This window comes from Diceros bicornis, chromosome X (genome assembly GCF_020826845.1).
Source record: "Diceros bicornis minor isolate mBicDic1 chromosome X, mDicBic1.mat.cur, whole genome shotgun sequence".
NCBI lineage: Eukaryota > Metazoa > Chordata > Mammalia > Perissodactyla > Rhinocerotidae > Diceros > Diceros bicornis.
The window spans coordinates 138,957,779-138,978,984 of NC_080781.1; the positions used below are offsets into that span (position 1 = coordinate 138,957,779).

General features: G+C 42.3%; 3 protein-coding genes across 5 annotated transcripts in view; 2 read left to right on the forward strand and 1 right to left on the reverse strand.

Annotated features, from left to right (window-relative positions):
• The window catches only part of BRCC3 (BRCA1/BRCA2-containing complex subunit 3), a 90,917-nt gene extending 84,148 nt beyond the window's left edge, over window positions 1-6,769 (reverse strand). Inside the window, 3 exon segments of the mRNA XM_058535055.1 lie at window positions 5,033-5,087; window positions 5,928-5,944; window positions 6,615-6,769. Of these exon segments, the coding sequence (XP_058391038.1) occupies window positions 5,033-5,087; window positions 5,928-5,944; window positions 6,615-6,737 (195 nt within the window). The 5' untranslated portion in view covers window positions 6,738-6,769.
• A 672-nt stretch (window positions 6,770-7,441) lies between these two features.
• MTCP1 (mature T cell proliferation 1) lies at window positions 7,442-13,017 on the forward strand. The gene is made up of 5 exons (XM_058535050.1): window positions 7,442-7,507; window positions 12,271-12,422; window positions 12,541-12,711; window positions 12,793-12,844; window positions 12,930-13,017. Exons 2-4 carry the CDS (start codon window positions 12,318-12,320, stop codon window positions 12,838-12,840), a joined length of 324 nt encoding a protein of 107 aa, XP_058391033.1. The 5' UTR covers window positions 7,442-7,507; window positions 12,271-12,317; the 3' UTR covers window positions 12,841-12,844; window positions 12,930-13,017.
• CMC4 (C-X9-C motif containing 4) lies at window positions 12,940-18,130 on the forward strand. Of its 3 annotated transcripts, none has more exons than XM_058535052.1 (3): window positions 12,940-13,394; window positions 14,334-14,401; window positions 17,233-18,130. In XM_058535052.1, the coding sequence occupies exons 2-3, from the start codon at window positions 14,344-14,346 to the stop codon at window positions 17,385-17,387; spliced, it is 213 nt and encodes a 70-aa protein (XP_058391035.1). In that variant the 5' UTR covers window positions 12,940-13,394; window positions 14,334-14,343; the 3' UTR covers window positions 17,388-18,130. The 3 variants fall into 3 exon arrangements, with proteins under 3 accessions (XP_058391035.1, XP_058391036.1, XP_058391034.1); XM_058535053.1 differs by having other exon boundaries at window positions 12,940-13,293; XM_058535051.1 differs by having other exon boundaries at window positions 12,941-14,401.
• The last annotated feature ends 3,076 nt before the right edge of the window (window positions 18,131-21,206 follow it).

Here is a 21,206-nt window from a genome sequence, read left to right on the forward strand (position 1 = left end):
TACTGGACTAAGTGGATGGCAGAGATAGAAGAAACAGATTTGAGATTCATTAAGAAGGAAGAATCCACAAGCTTATGGACCATGGTTGATAGAGGACAGGAAATTGTGAAGGATGACTTTCAGGTTTCAAGGTTGAAACCTAGTGGAACACAAGAGGCAGATCTAAGTTTAGAAAGGATCAGGAAGGAAGGAAGATTAGCATGTTTTCAGATGAGCTGATCTGTAATCAAAGGATGTAAATAAAGGCAAGGAACAGTGCAGGGAAAGGGAGCAGAGGTCCAGGCCTGAATCAAGGGGGATACCCACACTTAGGATGGGGTACAACAAGAGGAGCCAGGAAAGAGGACAGAGAAGTCAAAACCAGAACCATGAAATGGTTCAAGAGTTTCAGGGGAAAAGACAGGTGTGGCACTGCCAGATATTAAGGGACAAGGTGAAATATGAGAGGAGTCTTTTGAAGTAAGCTATAGACCTCCACTGTGTAATACAGCAGCCATTAGGCACATGTGTCTATTGAGCTTGAAATGTGGTCCCCTTTCATGCCTTTTCTTCACCTGGTGAACTCTTTTATAGCCTATAAATTCCCTGCTCATCCTGTAAAGAATTAATCATTCTCCCCTCCCATATGACTTTTTTTTAATAATATACACACATTTCTGCTATTGTTGACATAATTTTCTCCTCTACTAGAACCCTAAGCTCCTTAAAGGCAGGGAACATGTTTTAGTTATGTTTTTATCCCCAGCAACCATACAATGTCTGGCAGGTACAGAGTACACAATAAAGGGAATCAAAAGCAGAGATAGAAAGACACTTGACCTTCCAAGGAGCAACAAGACAAAGAGCTGACTTTTCACTAGAAACAATGAAAATCTAAAGAGAACGGGTGACAGGTCAGAACGCAAAAAGAAAAGATCTGCCAACGGAGAATTCTATATCTAAAGAATACATCCTTCAAAAATGAAAGCAAAATAAAGACATTTTCAGACACAAAAAATTGAGAGAATTCATGATCAGCACAGAAATACTAAAGAGTTCTTCAGGCAGAAGGAAAATCCCAGATATGAAGGAAGGAATGAAGACTACTGTAAAGAGTAAAAAAAAATATGTGAATAAATACACAACAGTAATAACAATGTCATGTGAGGCTTAAAATATCCATAGAATTAAAACGCATGACAACAATAATCTAAAAGGTGGGAGAGTGCTAATGAAATTATATATCAATAATTACATTAAATGTAATTGGACTAAATACTCCAATTAAAAAGATTATCAGACTGGATCTTTCTTTAAAACAATATGCTGCTAGGGGCCGGCCTGGTGGTGTAGTGGTTAAGTGCGCGCCCTCCGCTTTGGTGGCCCGAGGGTTCGCAGGTTGGGATCCTGGGCACGCACCGACACATCGCTTGTCAAGCCACGCTGGGGCAGCATCCCACAGAAAGTAGAGGAAGATGGGCACAGCTGTTAGCCCAGGGCCAGTCTTCCTCAGCAAAAAGAGGAGGATTGGCATCGGATGTTAGCTCAGGGCTGATCTTCCCCACACACAAAAAAAAGAAAAACCAATATGCTGCTAAGAAGAGACACACTTTAAATATTAGAACACAGAAAGCTAAAAATAAAAGGATGGCAAAAGATATGCCATGCCAACACTAACTAAAAAGATAAGGTCACTGAACTCATCAAGTTTAATATCTAATTTGGAAGGTACAAACTGACACAGAATTCAAGATGAGGGTATGAACTCTGGAAAAATAAAGTTACATCATTATGATTGGGAATGTATTTCAGTAGGAGTTGATGCCCAGGGTGAATTTTCTGTCTCTACTCAGAGGTTTCAGTGCCTAAGAGGAATGAGCAAAAGAAGTTCAGGATCAGATGGTGAGACCAGCCCAGGAATAGATGAAAAACAAAATAAAACTAGCCTAAATTAAGGCCACAAAGGACTGACAGGTGTCCCTGAAAGCCACAGGTAGCCGAAGGGCTTGAGGAACAGACTGTTACGGTCATAGCCACATAACAAATAAGATATTCCAGCTTGGCTAGATCCGCCCCTATACCTTTTCAATCTTGGAATTAAGGTACTAAAACCTGGTTCCTTTTGCTCCTCTGTCTTGGTACAGAAAAAGGGTTGGCAGACTATGGCCTGCCCGGCCTCCCTCGGGCCAAATCTGGCTACATTCATCCGTTTTATGTATTGTAGCTGCTTTTGCGCTCCGGTGGCAGAGCTGAGTAACTGCAACAGAGACTATATGGCCCGCAAAGCAAAAAATATTTACCATCTGGCCCTTTACAGAAAGTGCACGCTCACTGACCATGGCTCTCCATGGGTCACAGGCAGGTAACACTAATTTCCTATTGTAGGGAACGTATGTTCATTCACACAACATGTATTTATCGAGTACATACTATATGCGAGGCACCACATGAGGGCCTAAGTATACAAAGATAAACAGGATACACTAGTCACATCCAGGAAGAGAGACAGGTAAACAACTCTAAGACAACAGATAAGCACTGTAATAGATCTGCCCAAGGAGCCAGTGTAGCACAGAGGAGGCTATATAAACTAGCCTACAGGTCAGGGCAGCTTTCTTAAAGGAGGCAGGTGGCACTTGGGCTGAAGTGCAAGGGATAAGGAGTTAGCCAAGCAGAGAAGGAGAGGGATGCAGTCCAGGCATAATACCCAGCAGATACAAGCAGTGAAACAGCACAGCATAATCTGGAAACTGACATAATATACTACCATAGTTAGAACTTGGATCCACATGGAGAAATCTAAGGAGATAAACAGAAATGATATTACGAAGGGCCCTGAATGCTTCACTAATGAGACTTCATCCTAAAGGTAATGGGAAAACCACTGAATTTTAAGCAGAGGTATGTCAGACTTAGATTCTCTAAAGATCACATCCTAAGCAGGAGGATGGCAACTTTGAGGCAAGGAGACCAGCGGAGAGGCTACCGCGGTATTCGAGGAAAGTAGTGATAATGACCTCAAATAAGGTAGAAGCAGTTGAGATGAAGTGTTGGAAACAAATATGAAAGCAATCTAGGTTAATGGTTCTGAATGGCAGGCAGTGGTTCCCAACTTGGCTGCACATTAGAATCACCTGAGGAGATTTTCGAATTCTTGCTGTCCAAGTCTCACCCCAAACCAAATGAGTCAGCATCAGGATTTTGTAAAGATTACTGGGTGATTCCAAAGTGCAGCCAGGCTTGGAAACTACTGTGGCAGGAGGAATGCTGGAGAAGTGGGTTTGAGGAAGAGGAAAGGTTCAGTTTTGAACATGTTAGTTAAAGATGCCTGTGTCTAGCTAAACTTGGATGTCCAGTAGGCAGTTGAGTATGAAGTTCTGGAGCTTGGGATAATTTATACTAGCATCTATTGGGCATTAACAACAACAACAACAGTCAGAGTGGTCAATATTTATGGGCTACCTACCATGTGTCAGGCACTTGGAAAAGTGTTTTTCATGTATTAATTTATTTAACTCTCCTAATGACCCAATGAGGTTGGTACTAGTGTTACACCCATTTTACAGATGAGTGTTTTACATACATTACCCAAATCCAACCCTCGCAACAACTCTATGAGGTTGGTGGCTGTCATTATCTCTGTTTTACAGATAAAGAAAGCGAAGCTCACAGATGTTAAGTAACATGCCCAAACTCACACAGTAAGTATCAGAGAAAGGATCTGAAGACAGATCTTTCTAACCTCAATGTCTGTTGCAGCTAAAACCACAGGGAAGGTAATGTTGCCCAGGAAGGCATTCTGGGAAAAGAAGGAGGCCAAGGCAGAAACTTTGAGAATACCAATATTTAATGCTCAGGCAGAGGAGGAAGAATCCATAAAGGATGGGAGGGAGGGGGAGGATAGGGAGACACAGCAAAAACAAAACACAAACCAAAAATACCCCATGAGAGTTCAGAGTTCCGAGGAAAAAGATTAAGTAAGATAAGCACCAAGAAATAACGCACTGATGTAACAATGAGGAGGTGGCTGGAGAGGCAGAACTGGAAATAGGACCTTGATAGGTTTGACTGGAGAAGGTAAAGAAGAAATGATTGTAGCCTATTCTTTTAAGAGGTCTGGCTATTAAAGGAAGGATATAAGAGTAGTGACTACAGGAAGATACAGGATTGAGAAGTTATTTTTCTTTCCTTTCTGAAAATGATAGTAATTTAAGAACATTTTTATCCTAAAGGAAAAGAGCCAGATGACAGCGAAAGGCTGAAGACTCAGAAGAGAGATGGGATATTTGATAAGCAAGGTCTTTGAAGACCATAGTCAGAACTTGCAGCTCTGGATAGGAAGTGGACTTCTTCCCTTGATGTGGAAAGAAAGGAGGCCAAGTGGTTAACATGGAGAAGGATTTGTATGTGGGGGTAATAAGTAGATGCAGTTGTTGCCAATAGCCTTGAACACCTCCATCATCTGCTTGGTGGGAGGAGAGGATGTAATGTATTTTTATTGTATTTTACAAAAGCATTGGTCTGCAACATATTGGAAAAAAATTAACTGGTCCTATACCATGATTAGGTTGAGAAGCATTATACTAGACCATAAAGGCTAGAGCATGCCAGAAAAGGCAGGGTGGGAGCTCAGACAGGAGAAAAGTCAAGGTAGACTAAGAACTATGAGCTGTGGATAGTTGGCCTGTAAGAAGAGAGGACTTGCCCGAGTAGATATTGGGATTTGGGATAAAGAGATAACAATCATGTGAACCAGCCAAAGTCTCAAGGAAGGTGGGAGAATGGCCAGAAAATAGGCAGATGACAGCAAGGAGGAGAGCTGACAGTGACTACTCATCTTGCTCAAGTAGTAATAATTCACTACAAATGAAAATTAGGTCCCTAATTCCCAGTGAGTAGATTCTCCGTCTGATTTTACTAGCGAGAACAGCCACCCAGCTACAAATGTGGGCCTGCACAAACTGGATTAATCCCTGGCTGAGCTCATCAAACAGAGTACAGAAATCCCTCCCCAACTGCAAATTTCCATCATGCACAATTCCAGCACACATACCTTTTCAGCAACTGCGCGCATTTCAGTTCCAGTATATGTAAATTTAGAGTCACTCCTTTTGGGGATAAATTAGAAAAAAAGGTAACTGAAGTTTGGAACATAAAAAGGTATTAAAGGAAAAATAACAGGATTACCAGTTTTTGCAATGAAACCTTAGCAGACACAAAGGAAGAGGAGGAGAAGTAAACTGAGAATAGAGCTGTGCTCATACATCTGCTAGAAACAGCCTGGGACACATGCAGAAGTGGCTCAGTGCATAAAGTTTTTTCACTGGCAAAGCTAAACTCCTAGAATCCTGGGTATTAAGGAGGTGGACTTAAGAAGCACATACTCTGCTATGCTTTGAAGTTTAAATAAAGGTAACCCAAAGCTTTTGCCACCTCAAGCATTCAAGCTACTGGGGATCTCTGAGATCATTGTAGGGCCCTCCAGGGGGAGGCAGAAAGCCATAGACAATTTAGAGGGAAGAGTGGGTCAATAGGGGAAAATGTCTCTTAATATGCACATTATCTGTTGCAAAGAAAATTACCAGTATCTCATTGTCATTTCAGGGGAGAGAGAACATAAAACATATCCAGTAACAAAATGGAAAATAATAGCACCATATCAGTCAACAAAATTCTACTTATAAGAGCTTTCACAGGTTCATTCACGATCTTGGTCTCCCCAACCATAATTTTCACATAAGGTCATACATATCTCAACTGAAAATCCTCCTACTAGGAAGTAAGATGGAAAGCAACCTTGAAGGTTGGGGAGGAATTCAAACTGTATCACTCCGGACTCATAATGGTAACTTAAAATACAACCCATACACAATACTGCCAAAATTGTCATAATTTTGAGTTAACAATGACGTAGATTAAAAGATATCAGTGAACAAATATAGTCTTACCTTGTGTCATCATTCAACTGGAGTGGGAAAGAGCAGAAAACATTATTGATCACATTATGCTTATTTGATGTAGATAGATGCAGATTATATGAAAATTAGGTCATGTGTTCCCGTACACCGGCATGAAAGACTGGAAAATTCTTCGGATTGTAAACAACTAAGCACTATTTCCTCATCCTCTTTCGCCCTTCTGCCACACTTAACGCAGCAGAAACTTTTGCGTCTTTGAAACCCTCTCCTCTCTTAGCTTCTTTGATACACTTAAAATGCTTCCTAGAGGGAAGACTGGAGGTGAGGCAAGGGGCCCTAATCGTGGTCAGCTGCTTCCTAATACACTGATGTCCTCATTATACCATAATGTCTTTCTGGCTTGACTTGCGGTTTTGGTCAATGGGGTGATAACTCCATATCTAAAGAAAAGCCACAGACTAGAAGAGAAAAGGCAAGGCCCTCCCGCCGCCCCGGAGGCTCAGGCGGATCGCTGGGGGCTTGCGGGAGACTAAACAAGCGTCAAGTGACCAGAGGAAATGGGGCCCCAGCGACATGACCATCCAAAGGATCTGTCCGGGGATCTAAGTCAGGGGTGCCTGTGCCCTCCTCCGCAGCCCTGGGAGCTACCAGCACCCACCCCAGGGACACGCTGGGACTGCTCAGCAGGCTTCCAGCCATGCTGAGTGACCTACTCACCTCCCCTATACACAGCCCCATCACCTCCTCCTTCTCTGTGCTCAGAGCATGGTTGAGACAAACTAAGAAAGCATCCGACTCGAGATGGACCGCATGCACAGCCTGCACCACCTGCACCGCCATCTTGGTCCAACTCTGCTCACGTCCGCCTTGGGCCCACTCGGGCCTGGCCAACCCGCTGCTCCGGCGCGCGGGTTCCGCGGGGGCGGGGCCTGGGGAGCGCGGGCGGGGCGGGGCGGGGCGGCGGGGGCGGGGCGCTGCGGGCGCGAGGCGGGAGCGCGGGGGCGGAGCTTGGGGCGCGGGGGCGGGGCCGGCCCGGCGGCGCCTGGGAAACGCCCGTGCCGGTCGGGGCAGGCGTGGCTGTCGGGCCGGAGGGCGGTGGCCGGCCGCGGTCGGGGCGTCAGGCCGGGCGGCGGGGGTGGCAGGGAGGCGGCGCTCTGGGGCCGCAGGTCGACGTGGTCTGTGAGCTGCGCCCGGGCGACCGGGCAGGCGCCTCCCGAGTGCCGGCGCCCATTTTGCCCGCCCGCTGTGGAGAGCCGTGCGCGGCCTACACGCTCCGGGGACAGCCCTTTGAGGCGGTATCGCCGCGCGCGCCGGCCTCTTGAGCCAGGGGGACGCTCTTTTGAAATTCGGTCCTAAGACAGTTAAGGTTTTATTTTGTTTTGTTTCCAAGTTACGGCCCCTGAATTTTGTACAACTCTCCCTGGACCACTTCCGGTTGCCGGCCCGCGCCTCAAAACTTCGGTTCGGGTGACCTCGGCCGGGGATGCCCCTTGGCTCGCCCCGGGCTCACGTCCCGATCCCGGCTTGAGTGGCCCGGGGTGGGGGACCTGGAAGTTTTAGCCTCGCTGCTCTCGAGGCGGATTAATTAGTCCAAGAAACATTATATTCATGTGAGTAACCTCTTGCAGAAACAGTGCTATACTGTATCTGAAAAAGTATCACTCTTAAGCTTGGCTGCTGCTACTTTCTACAAAGGCTTTTAGGTATCTATTTGTTTGATACAGGGAAGGGGAATGGAGGACTTCAGTTTTTTTCAAGGTCGGATGTATCACAGCAGATATTCACAATACAAGTTTCCTCAGCTCTCCTTGTCTTGATATGAGACATGGTAAAATTACATGTAAAAGTAATTTTCTTTTGAGGTATGTCAAACGTGCCATGGGTGAAAGTACAGATATTCCAACTCCCCAGGTTAGGAGCTACACGTGGATTTTAGGAACGATTGTAAATCAAAGAAAAATATATGCCGTGTTGCCTCCACAGCCCATCAGTGTTTACCTTTGTTCGATCTGGTTTTCTATTCCCTGTATACTTTTGAAGCCAGGCAGATAAGGCAGTACTGGAAAGGGAACATTCCCAAGGTGCTACTTGAAGAGGTGTTGATGCTTTGCTCTTTTCTCCCAAGTCAGTTCCAACCTAAGTTTCCCCACAGATGGAGCCCGCATCCAGTGGAACTATCTTGTGATACATAAGCCAGCAACCTCCATTTTTACCTAATGCTTAAGGATCACATGGCACATCCTTCCGTGATTAATTTTAATAATGATTAAGCTTGGGTGAAATTTCAAGTGTGCAATTACATCAGATCCATTTAAATTTTCTCTCAAGTTTCAATTTCACACCATATATTATTTTCAATTATGTACTGTTTATGGCTAGTATACCCTGCCCTGTTGGGGTAAGGGTGGCTGTTCTCCTGTTTGGCAATGGCATATTTTGAGTATCTAAAGTGCCTTTAGGCACCTTCAAAAAGAAAAACATCTTTTGTTTGTTGTCATTAGTTAATCTCAGATTCCAGAATGACTTCTCTAATTTTTATAATACTCATAGGCTGCATTTTACAGCTCTAAACATTTAATTGGAGTAGGAAAAAACTATTAACATTTATGGCAAGCTTATTATGTGCTAGACACTCTACTAAGCATTTTGATACCTTGTATATGTAAACTGCTCCAGTTGTAATTGGCCTCTGCAACTTCCTAGCTATGTGACTTGTACAAGTTACCTAACTTCTCTGTGCCTTACTTCCCTTATCTTTAAGTGGGGGTAATAGTATCCATCTAATTGGGTGATTGTGAAGAGTAAGAGTCAATATATTGGCAAAATCAGGATTCATACACAGGCCAGACTGACTCCAGGACCTGTGTTCTTGGTAACTTCACCCATTGTAATTGGATGAGTTTATTAATTGACTTCAAATAAAATAAGTGTATTCAACTGACTGTTTAAAAACTGTTCAAACACCTGGAAATTAAATCAAATTATACTTTTTTAAAAAGACACAATTCATTCTGTAAAGGAAAAATAATGGTTTTATTTAGATTGCTACCTAAGGAAGCACTTCTATGTTGTATATCATCCATTTAAAACATCAGTTACAAAATGCCTTACTAAGAAATAGTCTGTCTAGGCCAGTGTGGTCTCTGGCCGTGGCATCAAGGTGACCCCCATGGGTACAATCTCTTCTAGTGCCTTTATGGATGATAACGCTATATAAACACATTTTTTAATCCATTTGAATTTGCAGCTGGTAGTATTCCTTGAGTTGAGTGGAACAGGTTTATGTTCCGTGTATTGTATCGCACCTTGTACCTAAATTTATCTTGAGATTTTAAGAGATTCATCTTAGTTCAAGGGGTCCTGAATTTTGTGAACAAGAGTAATGTTCACATTACAGAAAAGTGTTCTCTAGTCAAATAAATTTGGGAACTGTTAAACAAAGTAAAGTTTCTTTACCGCATAACTTGCCAGAGCTTTTACTATGCTAATGTGCTTTGTGACTCGACAAGATTCCCAAACTTATTTGACCAAGGAAAAAGTTACCAGCAAGTGTTACAAGAATCACATTTAGGGAAATGGTGTTCTATGCATACAACCTGTGGTTTTGTGGGCTTTGATCTTAATCCCTCTCAGCCTTTGCTTTTCTCTGCTGAGGATGTTGTTGGTTCATGCTCATATGGCGGCTTTTCAGTGCCTTGATCAAGTCAGTTTCCTTTTGCTGAGTCTTCATGCTGTCTCTAAGTGGTAGCACATACAAGTCCAGGGTCGTGTGTTGGGCTTTGTTCCCAGGCTCATCCTGCTGATGCCCAGCCTGTTGGCCTTTGGGTCACAGCAGCACATCATGCTGCCTTTCTCCTGAGAATATTTTGTAGTGACTCATAGACCTCTTTGTAGTGATTCATAATATTTCAGACCATTATCTCCAATTTGTTCACCCTCTATTCCACTGGAATTATTTCCTTTTAATGTCAGTGTAACCAGAAAAATTTTGCCTTTTCAAAACAAATTTTCAAAACATTTAAATGTCAATATGTTGGTTGCTGCTAGGACCTATCTGTGAAGTTGAGATGGTCCTGAAACCCTTAACACTTGATTTCTACTTAAAAAAACAAATTGGCCTTATTTCTTTTGTACTTGAAATCCAGACTTTAGTATATTTAATTTTGACATTAGTATTTCCTGGGTTTTTGTTTGTAGCTCTCCAAAGCCCTGGGGAGGAGAGGCAGAACAGTTGTATCTGCTAAATGGAAAAAAAAATGACTTTGAAAAAAATAATATATAGCTATATAATACACCTAGAGAATCAATGTATATGTATATGTGCATACACATGTATACACATGTATACATGCCCTTCATCTGTTTCCCCTCTCTAGTCACCATACATATGCACCCACTCACAGGAACATTGATTACTATTTGAGAGTTAGGGTGCCCAGTACTGTATCATTCCTGCTATTCAGGAGACTATAATACTGTATTTGGAGGAAGACAGGACTTGTGAAATAAGCAGGGCAAATATGCAAGGCAATTTATAATTTGAGGGCAAAACATTAGCATTAGTTTACACATAAATGCTACAGTAGTCATAAGAGGCAAGAAGGTGGCAGGCACCTGCACTTTGCTGTAATGGTACTGAGATAGGCAGAGAGGCCTACAAGGCATTTTAGGCAAGTGGAAAGCAAAAGCAAGGATATGGAGCTAGAAATGAGCCTGGTATTTGGGGGCAAGTTTGTCTCAAATATGGTGGTAGTAGTGCTTGCTGGAACTGGTGACAGATAGGATGTAGCAACTGAAGAAGAGGAAGAAGTCCAAGGTAACTCCTAAGTTTTGAGTCTGCAGGATCAGGAGAGTTGGTGTTGCCATTGAGAGAACATCAGGATTTCTTTAAAGGAGAAGAGGTTCCACTTTTTAGGTGAGTTTGGAATGAGAGAGCCCTATAAGATGGGAGCTCACCATGGGTTCAGAGTCAGATCCACTCAGGGTAGAATGGGCAAAGCAACTGCGATGCTCTTAAATTATTAAGTAAAATTAGACAATTTCTTAACTCTATAAAAGATATTTTCCACTTTGCTTTTAGGGAAAGTAAACTAATAGTGTTAAGGAAAAAAATCAAATCAGACTCAGATTGTTGTCCTTGAAAAGAGGGCTTGGTTTAGCTCAATTAGTTCTTTCTGGCTAACTTTTTCCTGGGCTGCATCATACTGCGTTCTGGCATCTCAGTTTGCTCTTGACAATCTCACTTTGAGGGTTTAACAACCTCCCAAGCTGTGCTGCAGTTCCTTTCCCATCCAATGGCCACCTAATGGGAACAGGAGGCTTTTGTTTTGTGGAGCAAATCCCCCAATGCTGTATCTGTCCTCTGCCAAACATAGAAATACAGTGAAACCACGCCGTGATACTATGAGCTGGGTCCAAAAGATTCATTCTTGCAAAATGCAGGTCAAGTTATTGTGAGGCCCTGTAATGAGATCCAGGGCTGGGCAGAGGATCCTTATGGGATTAAGCCGAGTCTGCGATATGGAAGTTTGCCCAGGAGGTGTGCTTCCTTTACTCCTCTCAAAGGGCAGAGGGGCTTTTCTGGCCTTCTGACTTGGGAAATCAGAATTTAAAACCACACTTCTATGGAAAAATGGACTCCTGTGACATCCTGAAGCATTATGAAAATGAAACAAAGACATAGGTGGATAACTATCATTAGCTCTCAGCTCCGAATCCCCATGATCCCCAAAGTCTCTTGCAGCTCAAAAATTTCATGAAGCTACCTTAAATATTTTCCCTAACATGAAAACCCCCTTCTGGAAATGCCCAGCCACTGTAAATAACCTTTCTAAATAAACTAATAGGTCGTTTGCCCTTAAACTTTTAATTTCAATTTAGAAAGTCATGCACATGATTTGACCTTCACAATCTTACCTTTTAAAATGGAAACTGCTTGGAAGGGGCTTTTACCTGGGGAATATGGCATTCATGTGTCTGTTATACTGCTTTCTTGCCCAAATAAGTGGGCCCTTAGGAACCCTCCTGTGCATGTTCTGTTGCTATCTACATTTCATTAGAAGCTGCTTTGTGAATGCAAAGACTGTGAGACCACTGCCTAGCTTCCTGTAGTGCTAGTTCTACATTTCCACAGAACTCACCCAAATTCCTGTGATTCACAGTCGACAATTAGCATTACCCGAGATTCTGCCTGAGTGTCACTTCAGTGTCTTGCAGGGAACTTCAGTTGTCTTCTGTTGTATTTAGGCTGTGCAAGTAGACATATATCAGGTTTGGTTCTGGTTGGTGTTGCTAGTACCAGGTCACCTTACTCACTGGTGAGTTCATTCAAACCCAAAAAGTCACACCTGTGTCCTGTGCGCGGGTGCTGCAGGCGTAGGTGGAGAAAAGCAGGGCTAGAATTGGAACCCAAAGCCCAGAATGGCAGGAGAGGATGTGGGGGCTCCACCCGATCACCTCTGGGTTCACCAAGAGGGTATCTACCGGGACGAATACCAGCGCACGTGGGTGGCCGTCGTGGAAGAGGTAACTGTTTACATTTTGCTTATTTCTTTATTGATTTTGCTTTCAAGCAACTTGGTTTCTAACCAGTCTCAACATCCTGAAGTCTTTGGTTTTATTTTTGATCATTTCTTTCCATTAGGAGACAAGTTTCGTAAGGGCACGAGTCCAGCAAGTTCAGGTTCCCTTAGGTGACGCAGCTAGGCCAAGTCACCTTCTTACCTCCCAGCTACCTCTCATGTGGCAACTCTACCCTGAGGAGCGCTACATGGATAACAACTCTCGCTTGTGGCAGATCCAGCATCATTTAATGGTACATATGTTGCTTAATCATTTTCCATTGTATTGGGACTCTTATAACAGAGTACTCTATAAACTTTTCTTTCTCTGACAGGTCAGGGGAGTACAGGAGCTGTTGCTTAAGCTTTTGCCTCATGATTAACCTGGTATGTATTTCTATTTCTCCCTTGTCCCTCCTTCTTTTTCACTCTATTTGGTTGTGGTGATTTTAATGATGTATTTTTTTTCCAGGTGCTGGGATTCTAGGAAGATATGCTCCTCTGTTCTGTTCAGTATATGGCAATCACTTCATCCACCACTGCAGTACACCCACCTGTGGGCCTGGGGGGAGGGAGTGGGTTGAAAAACTGCTCAAGAACACAGAAGTTTAGGAAGGGTCATGAAGAACACCACAAGTGGAACTGCAGAGAGAGGGTTATACAGGCAGAAAGCCAGTCAACAAAAGCACTTAGTCAGGATACGTAACTTGAAATTGACTCCTTTGGAAATTGCCATAGAACCTTTAATGGACATCATCAGCTGGAACTGGGATCTGATGAATCCCACAAAAGTCAGCACCTGCTACAGAACAGATGCCCTGATCACCAAGGACTTGGTACTGATTTAGAGAGAAGAGAGCAGCTCCTAGCAGCATCAACATCTATTTGTCGCTTATTTGCCCTGCAGCAATTCACCTGCCTTTCCTTCTCCCATCCTGTAAATATCCTAGGTTTTGCTCCAGTGTTTCCCATCCCAGTACTGACCTAACTTGGATCTACTGAGAACTTAGGGGGCTCTGAAAAAAAAGAAAACAAAAAAAGGAGGTTATTTGCATTAATGAAATTAGCTACAAAGGCTCCTGTGCCTTTTTCCTTTCTGAAATTGTGTCTTCAAATTATTAGAAGTTGCTGATCAAAATCGTGGGCACTTAAATTCATTCTATGGTTACAGATATTTTAAATAAGTTGGTTTCTGTAAGAGCTCCAAAAAACATTTTAGCTGCTTAATTAGCACCTTTCCCAGGAAGTGATAATAACACCCAATATTGCTGACTCCTAGGAAAGTATTTACTACCTGATAAAGAATTTCCTGAGTTAAAATAGTCGTAACAGTTTATATACATTAAAAGTAAGGTTTTACTTTTTTAAAAATCTTGGAAATAACAGCTACCATGTATTGCATCCTTACTGCCTTCCAAGCACTATCCTATGCACATTATATACTTTATCACATTTAACCTTTCCATCAATGCTTTGAGGTAGGTATGATCCCCATTTTACACATGAGTAATAAGGAAAAAGGCTCAAGGAGTCGAATCATTTACCAAGGGTGGTTCTGTGACTGATAGTGCCGGGCAGACCCGTCCAGAGTCGGCTCCTCTAGCCCAATGTTGGTTTACGATATTCAAGATGAGTTGATTGAATTCAAGGGTTTTCTTTTTTCATGTAAAGCTATTTATATCTTCCAAATCGAATGAAATGGATGTTATAAAAATATAGTTGATTCATCCTATGAATGGGAAGAGTATTTTTTAATGTAATTGTTTTCCAGCAATTGTAAGGGCATACTGCTTGTCTCAGAAGAAAATTCCATCTACAGGGACTTTAAAGTCTTTATGAATAAAAGACAAAATAAAAATCATTTTTCTTATTTTAGTTTTCTGGATATGCCGCAGAAGGATCCGTGCCAGAAACAAGCCTGTGAAATACAGAAATGTTTACAAGGTAGTATGTTAAATGCTTTTTTATATTTTTCCATTTTATCTGTGAACTAACTACAAGAGACCAGTTGTTCTTTTTATCAGCAAACTATATTAATCTCAGAATGTAATATTTCTGTAATTAACTTATCCTGAAGATATTCCTCACTGTATTATCAAAGATGCAGAAAATAAAAAGTGATGTGATCTAAGTTTGAGGTTTGCAATCCTGGTCGTATGTTAGAATCACCTGGAGAGCATTAAAAACTTGCCTAGAACAATGAAATCAGACTTCCTAGGGGTGGGGTCTAGGTAAAAAAAAAAAAAACTGTCTAAAAAGCTATCCAGGTGATTTTAATGTGCACCCAGCATTGGGAATTACTAAACTGAGCAAAGTCCTTTTTTAAAAAGACTAGTTTTAAATGGGTTGGTTATACTTCACTGTGGCTAACAACTCCCTTTTTAAAAGCAATCAGGTTACAAGGGGTGGGGGGTGGGGGTTGAAAATACAAGTGGAATTCAGGCCTCCAGAGTCAGCAACTAACTCTTAAAGGCAACAGTGAATTTCAGCTAAAGCATATTTGATGTGATTTGTCCATTTGGGTTTAAATCAGCCGATAAGTTTGACCAAATGCTCAAGGATTTTATTTTTTTAAATCAGCAAATGATAATTGGCAGAAGAACAAATAGAAAAAGCTACTGGGGCCGGCCCCGTGGCTTAGAGGTTAAGTGCACGCGCTCCGCTACTGGCGGCCCAGGTTTGGAACCCCGGGCGTGCACCGACGCACTGCTTCTCCGGCCATGCTGAGGCCGCATCCCACATACAGCAACTAGAAGGATGTGCAACTATGACATACAACTATCTACTGGGACTTTGGGGAAAAAAGGGAGGATTGGCAATAGATGTTAGCTCAGAGCCGGTCTTCCTCAGCAAAAAGAGGAGGATTAGCATGGATGTTAGCTCAGGGCCGATCTTCCTCACAAAAAAAAAAAAGGCTACAAAGCTATCTGAATTTGAAAACTGACTTTTTTGATAATTTTTTCCCATTATTAAAGTAAAAGAGATGGATGGGCCGGCCCCGTGGCTTAGCGGTTAAGTGCACACGCTCCGCTGCTGGCGGCCCGGGTTCAGATCCCGGGCGCGCACAGATGCACCGCTTCTCCAGCCATGCTGAGGCCGTGTCCCACCTACAGCAACTAGAAGGACGTGCAACTATGACGTACAACTATCTACTGGGGCTTTGGGGGGAAAAATAAAAATAAATAAAATCTTAAAAAAAAAAATAAGAGATGGATGCCCACGAAAATATAGAAAGGTAGGAAGGAAAGATGTTCCGAGTTCATCCAAAGATTCAGCACCAAAGAACACCCTTGTTTGTATATTTCCTTTGACTTTTCACTTTCATTCTTGGACTTTTCATCTTATGATGTAAGCAATGTTTTATAAAATCTTTTAATCTAAAATGTTAAGGTATAATAATAATGCCTTTTTATTCATCTCTTTCTTCCCTACCTCCAAATTTAACAAAAAGGAAAAATGTTCTTCACAATTAGTTTCTTTTCCCAAACAAATTCTTACATGATTTGAATTAGCAACCCATGGCTAAGGGAGAACAAGAATCAAGTTAGAGCTGGTTACACCCCCTTGCTAGTGTGGAAGGATTGAGGGCTAGAAGGACTAAGAGTTAGCATTAAGGACTCCCTGGATGACAAGCACGGTCATAAGGGCTTTAAGCGTATTTAGTAATTTCATCCATGAGGTAGATGCTACTATGACCTCCATTTTATAGATGGGGAAATGGACACAGAAGTTATGCAGTTTACTCAGGGCCACACAACTAGTAAGGGGTACAGGGAAGATTTGAACCCCTTTGGTCTGGCTCTAAGCCTGGACTCAGCCACCCCACTATACAGTCATGTGTTGCTTCATGACAGGGATATGTTCTGAGAAATGCGTTGTTAGGCAATTTTGTCTTTGTGTGAATATCATAGAGTGTACTTATACAAACCTAGGTGGTACAGCCTACTACACACCTAGGCTGTATGGTACTAATTTTATGGGACCACCGTCATCTGTGTGGTCCATCGTTGACCAAAATGTCGTGATGCAGCACATGACTGTACTCTAGTCAGAACTGTCTTTCCTATCCTGGGCTAACTCCCATGCACCCCATATTAGTACCAGGGGACTCAGATCAACTGCAGCTGACCTAGAACCTTCAGGTCAAATCCTCCTTGACTTAGGGTCTGTGTATAGCAGGGGTCTGCAAATGTTTTCTGTAAAGGGCCAAACAGGAAATATTTTAGGCTTTGGCAGCCAGGAGATCTTTGTTGTATAGTGTGTGTGTGCTTACAACCCTTTAAACAAGTAAAAACCATTCTTAGCTCACAGCTGTGAAAAAGGGTTGAATTCAACCCTGAGGCTGTAGTTTGCCAACCTGATTCACTGACTTGGTAGGGAAGGTCCAGCAGCCACCTTAAACTGTATGCAAAATAATGTGCATTCTGCATGCATTTTTCTAATTCACCAAATTAAGAAAGGGGTTAGTGACCCCAAAAAGAGGAGAGGGGAGGTTAAAAACCACTGCCCTAGAAAAAGGCACAAAAGCTATTAACTCAACCTTAAAGCAAAGGAAATTAAATATAAAAATATCTTTCAACCACTTTGTAAATCATACTTTTCTTCCTAAATAACCTGTTGACTGTCTCTAAATCAGAAATAATTCAGTGAACGTGGGTACATCCTCTTTCTTCCAGGTCTGTAGATACAATAAAGTGGAAAGGAGTGGGAAGCGCTGATCTAAGTGCCTCAGTCCTAGGAGATCATGACTAGGGTCTGCCTGTCTTGTTTTTCAGCCAACAACTACATGGAATCTAAGTGTCAGGCTGTCATCCGAGAACTGCGTAAGTGTTGTGCTCGATATCCCAAGGGAAGATCTCTCATCTGTTCAGGATTTGAAAAAGAAGAAGAAGAAAAGCTGACACTGAAGTCCACATTAAAGTTCTGCTGAGAAGTTAAATGCTGCACCACTTTTCCACCAAGCGAGTTTTATTTATCCCCTTGACTCTTTCTTCAGGCCAGGTAGCAGCAAATATCAAACGAAAAAGTCAACTATAAAAGTTAATGAATATGCTATCTATGCAGAACAGATAGAAATATAAATATATTAAAAAAATATGTAGAATGTAATGAAACTGAGCTGCTAAAATAAACCTGTTAAGTGAAAAACTTTGGTTTGGTACTTGTGATATTGTGACTTATAAGAAATATATCTTTGGTCCTTGTCTCTGGTCCTGGCATAGAGCCCCTAAAACCCTTGAAATTTTCTAATAAGAGCCATAGAGGTGTCTTTTTTTACGTTCATGCGGTGACTTTTGGAAAGCCCTTGGGTAACCTATGGCTGGGGGCTGGTTGCCAGTGGAACAAACATGTGATCAGAAGGCTGGTACTTTCAGTCCCCACCCCCACCTCCCACTCCCGACCTCGGGAGGGGAGAAGGGATGGAGAAGATTGAATAGCCAATGGCCAATGATTTAATCAATAGTTTAATCAATCATGCCTGTGTAATGAAGCCTCCATAAAAGCCCAAAAGCACGGGCTTCTGAGAGCTTCCGGGTTGGTGAACTAGAGGGTTGTGCACTCTAGTTCTCTGGGGACAGAAGCTCCTGTGTGTGGGACCCTTCCAGACCTCACCCTGTGTACCTCTTCATCTGGCTGTTCGTTTGTATCCTTTATAATACCCTATATAATAAACTGGTAAACATTTAAGTAAATGTTTCACTGAGTTCTGTGAGCTGCTCTAGCAAATTAATGGAACCCAAGGAGGGCATTGTTGGGAACCTCAGATTTATAGCCAGCCAGTCAGCAGCACAGGTAACAACCCAGACTGGCAGTAGGTGTCTGAAGTGGGGGCATCTTGTGCGACTGAGCCCTTAACCTGTGAGATTTGACGCTAACTCCACGTAGATAGTGTCATAACTGAAATAAATTTGTAGGACACCCAGTCAGTGTCCACTGAGAATTGGAGAATTGCTTGGTGGTGGTGGAAAAACCACACAAAGGAGTACTAGATGTATTCTTAAGACTGTTAGATAAAGGTGTTAATGATTTCTCTTTAACATTTGAGTTCGGACTACTAGTACCATTCATAAAACTAAAGACATGAGGTATGTTAGGTGAAAAGACTCACTCCTCCAGAGTTACAATTATGACACCTTTCATAGATTACGTGCTAAATGCAAAGGTTTCTCTAACCCAACTCCATACCTGTGGCATTTCCAATAATTCAGAGTAAAATGAGTGGTAGGAAAGGCATAGAAATTATTCTTGTAATGTTTAACAACCTCTAATTTATCATGAGAGAACTGAAAAAAAAATACGTCATGGAAGTCAGGCAGGCAGCAACAGAATTAGAATTCTTAGGTGGTTTATCTACTCATTATAACCTTATAATCAAAACCTATTACTGCAGATCCTGATGATGTTAATACAAGGCTGCTGAAGGCAGCCTGTTGGCAGTTGTCAGTGACTTCATACGTGGTGGTGGGTGGACAGTATCGAACAGGCCATTTGCTTTCCTCAAATAGGTGCTAGAACACCATTGCTCCACACCCCCCCCCCAAAAAAAGAAAAAAACAGATGATTTTTCTAAGCAAGAGCAGAAACATTGTTACATCCCTCTCTTAGTCCATTCGGACTGCTATAAGAAAACATCACAGATGGGGTGGCTTATAAACCACAGACATTTATTTCTCACAGTTCTGGAGCCTGGAAGTCCGAGATGAAGACACCAGGTGTCTGGTGAGAGCCTACTTCCTAGTTCATAGAGAGATATCTTCTCACCATGTCCTCACACAGTGGAAGCGGCAAGGATCTCTCTGAAATCTCCTTCATAAGGGCACTAATTCCATTCACCAGGGCTCCACACCCATGAATTAATCACCTCCCAAAGGCCCCACCGCCTAATACCATCACTTTGGGGGTTAGGATTTCAACATATGAATTTTGGGGAAGACAAACATTCAGTCCATAACAGGGAGGGTCCTTCCTTGCCTTTTCCAGCATGCTAGAAAAAGCCTACATTGCCACGAAGGGACTAAGATAGTCTCTGATGTTCAAATACCATTATTTTTTGAGACTAACTGTTCTTTAAAGCAGCATTCCCCAAAGTGTTTCTAGGAATTGCTATAACGGGGAAAAAAAGACTTCTATGGTCAGATAAGTTTGGGGAATGCTAGGCTAGACACACGTAAACAGGTTTCTTTTCTGTAAGACTTCAGAGCTTTTCATATGCTAACGTGAATTATGATTCTTTGGAAGGGACTATTGTATGGAGTACTTGCCAAAATGTACCTAGTGAACCCATTTTGCAGACAGCATCTCTCAGGGCGAACATTCTCCAGAGAGACTTGGAGAAATGCTGCCATAGAGATATTCGATCAACAAACCAGGGTAACAGTGCTACATTCTCATGAAATCATTTAAATGAACTCTTAATAGTAACACAATAAAACATTTTACAACTATGTTTACATCATATAGAAATCTAAATCACATTTAAAATTATCAATTGATAGTGGTGCTAGGATTTACATAAGGAATCACTACATGCTCAAAGATTGCTTTCCTGTGCTTTATTACATTATTTTTATTGAGTTAACTAGTCAAGTTTCAGACTTTTAAAATTTTTTCCTAAGGTATACTACTTTATTTGGGCTTTTAAAGCTTCAAATCAATTGTTCCTTCCTATCTTTAAACTCAGTCCTGTCTCAGTTTAAGTCAACATCTATTGGCAGACATTGATTTAAATCTTATTCTTCTTGGCTATTATGACATACAGAAAAATAAAACAGCCATTGGAGAAGCTTAACATTTACTGTTTTTTATGTGTTAGGGACCACGATTAGCACTGAATCACAGTCTTCAGGGAAGAACTGGGAAGGTGAGAACTATGATCTCATGCTCCATTTTAGAGACTAAAAACCCTGTAAGTGGGCTATCAGTGATGCTAAGTTTGATCACTTGGTTAACTAGTGACTGACAGACCTCTCTGCTGGAAAGGTAGTTTTCCCTTTGTAATCAGTAAGTCATTTGTGGGGTGATATTTTGGCACGTTACAAATATCCCAATACGCCACAACCTTTCACCCAATAGCTTTAGCATCCACTGATGACAAAAGCCCCTGCTCTGCCATTATGCTTCGATGTGACAACGCCCTTCCCTGCATCCACTCCACACGATTCCTATAACATTTAATAAACTGTAATATTACATTCATGTTCGGTATCAAGAAGGCATCTGAAGTTGTATGGCACTTTATTTAAAAGGTATTAAAGGCCTGTTAAGTAGTCACTTGTTAACAGCAGAACTATAATTTTATTAGCACCAGCTTCCAACTCTGTACTTCAGTGGTTCTCAACCTTGGCTGTTCATTAGAAACATCCAAGGCATGTTAAAAACTCAGGCTGGGGCCGACCCCGTGGCTTAGCGGTTAAGTGCGCGTGCTCCGCTACTGGCGGCCCGGGGTTCGGATCCCGGGCGCGCACCGACGCACCGCTTCTCCAGCCATGCTGAGGCTGTGTCCCACATACAGCAACTAGAAGGATGTGCAACTATGACATACAACTATCTACTGGGGCTTTGGGGAGAAAAAGGGGAAAAAGAAAAAAGGAGGAGGATTGGCAATACATGTTAGCTCAGGGCCGGTCTTCCTCAGCAAAAAGAGGATTGGCATGGATGTTAGCTCAGGGCTGATCTTCCTCACACACGCACGCACACACACACACACACAAAAGCTCAGGCTGCTCCCACGGGACCCCAGACCAGTGAA

What these genes read in the sequence shown, in the direction of transcription:
- MTCP1 (XM_058535050.1), top strand. Translation starts at nt 12,318, where the DNA reads ATGGCAGGAGAGGATGTGGGGGCTCCACCCGATCACCTCTGGGTTCAC. An exon ending in GGGTGGCCGTCGTGGAAGAG is followed by an intron (nt 12,423 to 12,540) that starts GTAACTGTTTAC and finishes TCTTTCCATTAG; the next exon opens with GAGACAAGTTTCGTAAGGGC. An exon ending in AGATCCAGCATCATTTAATG is followed by an intron (nt 12,712 to 12,792) that starts GTACATATGTTG and finishes TTTCTCTGACAG; the next exon opens with GTCAGGGGAGTACAGGAGCT.
- CMC4 (XM_058535051.1), top strand. Translation starts at nt 14,293, where the DNA reads ATGAATAAAAGACAAAATAAAAATCATTTTTCTTATTTTAGTTTTCTG. An exon ending in AATACAGAAATGTTTACAAG is followed by an intron (nt 14,402 to 17,232) that starts GTAGTATGTTAA and finishes CTTGTTTTTCAG; the next exon opens with CCAACAACTACATGGAATCT.